The 1,600-nt window shown below is 25.9% G+C and overlaps 1 protein-coding gene across 1 annotated transcript in view; it reads left to right on the top strand.

The window, feature by feature from the left end:
• The first annotated feature begins 562 nt into the window (after positions 1–562).
• Positions 563–1,600, top strand: part of LOC108754618 — a 1,878-nt gene continuing 840 nt past the window's right edge. Inside the window, exons 1-2 of the mRNA XM_018497054.1 lie at positions 563–607; positions 978–1,045. Of these exons, the coding sequence (XP_018352556.1) occupies positions 605–607; positions 978–1,045 (71 nt within the window). The 5' untranslated portion in view covers positions 563–604. The remainder of the gene's footprint in view (positions 608–977; positions 1,046–1,600) is intronic.

Below are 1,600 nucleotides of genomic sequence, written 5' to 3' on the forward strand. Positions count from 1 at the left end.
AAAAAAAAATGTTTTTTTTTTAAATAATTTTAACAAATTTATTTAATGTAAAAATATTAAATAAATATTAAAAAGATATTTTTTAAATATTGTGTGCTGTGATTGGATAATAGAATATAAATTTTATATATAAATTGTTTAAATATAAATATAGCTATATTTTTAATAAAATATGAAATAATATTATTATAATTCTTAATTGTTATGTAATAATAAATTAAAATTTCTTGTGTACTAAAATTTGTGAAAAGATTAAAAAATAATATAATATTTTCTTAATAGTGTAAAGTATCTGACAAAACAAAAATAATTTTACCATGACATTGAACTTGGCCAGATCATCTATCTTCATAGTTTACTGACCCTATAATTTCTAAAGTCATATTAGTCATGGATCGACAAATGAAGCATATCACCGAAAAGATACAGCGAAAGTGATCATCAGCCGTGAACTGCGTCATGGTATTATCGCTTTACAAGATTCGCTTCAATGAAAAGAAAATAGCATATAAATGACGATTCACTGTTAGTGAGATATCAAATAGTAATTGACTGTCAACAATCGCGTTTACAATCGCGGTTACGACGAATACGCGATTCAACAATGGTAATATAATAATAACATTAATAACATATAAAGTGAAGAATATAAAGTGAGAACACAATATTAAGGAGTCATATATATAAATGTTACAAATATGACGTACTTTTATTATGAATAATTCAGTTTAAAAATGCAAGTGAGAAATTTCAAAATATCTCGAATTCTTCTGTACGCCTTTCGAATCTCATAATTAGTTATTTGAGTATTATGCCATTAAGTTATGTGTGCGTGCATTAGATTTGCAAATGCGATTTAAATCAGCAAGAGATGTTATAGATACTTCAGTATAACGAAATCATAATCAACATCGCCAATTAATTCAAAATACATGTATGCATAGTCTAAGTGTAACGACCTCAACTTTGTATTTCAGAGGATCGTTATCAGTTTACTTTTCATTCTGTCGAACAGTGTGCTGAACAACGGAAACGCCAAGGAGCAGTGAGTATGCTACCGATACTATGTTATTAGATAATTTCATCTAGTTTGCACGAAATTACTTTGAGAGATGTTTGGCATTAAACGTTAAACACAACTTTACGCTTTCTTGTAGAGAAACTCATAGCTTATGCTTACTCTCGTTCTCACTTGTTGGCAATTAATTAAAGAATGTATATACCCTCAAGCAATAGCATATTTATAGATTCTTCGCTAATTTTTACACAATGAAAAAAATGTTTGCTAATAATAAATCAAATCTAAATGATAATTACTAATTACTTTGATACAATAATTATGATTAAATGTTTGGTTGATATAAAAAAAGTTAGCGCTGACTCAAACTATACTCTATTTATGTTTTTTTAAATGTTTAGACATTATTATTAAATAATTGATAATAGCAATTGGTTACTTATATTATGTTTAGTCTTATTTAATATTGCACCATAATTTGCTAAACTCTAAACAAAGTGCATTTGATAGCTATTAATATTATAAGACTTTTTTTCTCAGTGTGAAATTTACTTGTTTGCCATATACAATATATATATATAT

Source organism: Trachymyrmex septentrionalis, unplaced genomic scaffold (assembly GCF_001594115.1).
Source record: "Trachymyrmex septentrionalis isolate Tsep2-gDNA-1 unplaced genomic scaffold, Tsep1.0 scaffold80, whole genome shotgun sequence".
NCBI lineage: Eukaryota > Metazoa > Arthropoda > Insecta > Hymenoptera > Formicidae > Trachymyrmex > Trachymyrmex septentrionalis.